Source organism: Otolemur garnettii, unplaced genomic scaffold (genome assembly GCF_000181295.1).
Source record: "Otolemur garnettii isolate 467f Iridium unplaced genomic scaffold, OtoGar3 scaffold00095, whole genome shotgun sequence".
In the NCBI taxonomy this organism is placed as follows: Eukaryota; Metazoa; Chordata; class Mammalia; order Primates; family Galagidae; genus Otolemur; species Otolemur garnettii.
The window spans coordinates 2,044,961-2,046,210 of record NW_003852490.1 but is presented as its reverse complement, the minus strand read 5'-3'; the positions used below and the strand labels follow the sequence as shown (position 1 = coordinate 2,046,210).

At 42.6% G+C, this 1,250-nt stretch overlaps 1 protein-coding gene across 1 annotated transcript in view; it reads right to left on the bottom strand.

Moving 5' to 3' along the window:
- Nucleotides 1–1,250, bottom strand: part of CDKL4 (cyclin dependent kinase like 4) — a 63,716-nt gene that overhangs the window by 25,166 nt on the left and 37,300 nt on the right. The window contains exon 5 of the mRNA XM_023516668.1: nt 880–1,077. Within this exon, the coding sequence (XP_023372436.1) occupies nt 880–1,077 (198 nt within the window). The remainder of the gene's footprint in view (nt 1–879; nt 1,078–1,250) is intronic.

The window sequence follows — 1,250 nt, the reverse complement described above, 5'->3', positions numbered from 1 at the left end:
AGCCTCGGGTTCCTCATTTATAAAGTGCCATAATTAAAAGTATTATAACTTCCTAGCAGGTTTTTCTTAAGACTGGGAGTGATGATGTGTATGAAAGTAACCCATAAATTGTTGAGTACAAGCAAAGAAGACAAGCTAATATGATTCAAACTCTGGTAGTAGCTCCCTATCAGGAAGTCAAATCAGACTCTTAAGCCCGACAGCAAGGGTCTGCAAACTGTGACCTGCAGGCCAAATTTGGTCTAGTTCCTATTTTTGTATAGCCTGTGACCTAAGAATGGCTTTTACATTTTTAAGTAGATTAAAAAAATCTGAAGAAGAATAATATTTTGAGACATGTGAAAACCATAAGAAATTAAAATTTCAATGTCCACATAGAGTTTTATTGGAACCCAGCCACACTTACTGGTTGACATATTGTGTTTAGCTGCCTTTGTACTATAATAGCAGAGGTGGGAGTGGCAACAGAGATTACAAAGGCTACAAAATGTAAAATATTTACCATCTGGCCTTTTATAGAAAAAGCTTACTGACCCTTGCTCTAGAATTAAGGAGGGGGACATCTTTTATTTCATTTGATCAAATATCTTTAGTGTAAGCTCTAGGCAGCTGACTCACATTCTTATCTCTGTGCTGGCCTGATATGGAAAGTAGGCATTTAGTTGATCCCGTGGCTAATTGCCTTTTCTTGGAAAGGCATCTGAGAAGTCACTGAGGGGAGTTATAGGTTCACATATTGAGATAAAGATTGGGCTTTGGCTACAACCCAGAATCCAGAGCAACCATCCTGAGTTAGCAGAGTAGCACTTTGGGAAAGCAACCATCCTCCTGTTCTGTATTGCAATAACATGAACACAATCACAATTAAGCAGCTCATACCCAGTGTTCTGATTATCAGGTAAAGTTGGTCCACATCTGATTTCCCAGGCCAGAGTGGTTGGCCTGTCAGGAGCTCTGCAAAAACGCAACCGGTGGCCCATATGTCGATGGAAGAGCCATACTGAGTGTCTCCCACGAGAAGCTCGGGAGCTCGGTACCATCTTGTCGCAACATAATCGGTGTAGGCATCTCCTGGAACTGCAAACGCGTCAGTCAGATCAGGTGAGGCATATTCTCCCCACAAATGAACTTGGGAACTGCTCACCAGACCAGGTCAGGAATTCAGGCCCGCTTCAAAACCGTCAGAGGTCGTGAGACTCCTGACAGTCAACGCAGTGAGGCAGCAATTAGTAAACAGTGATGCGGTGCAT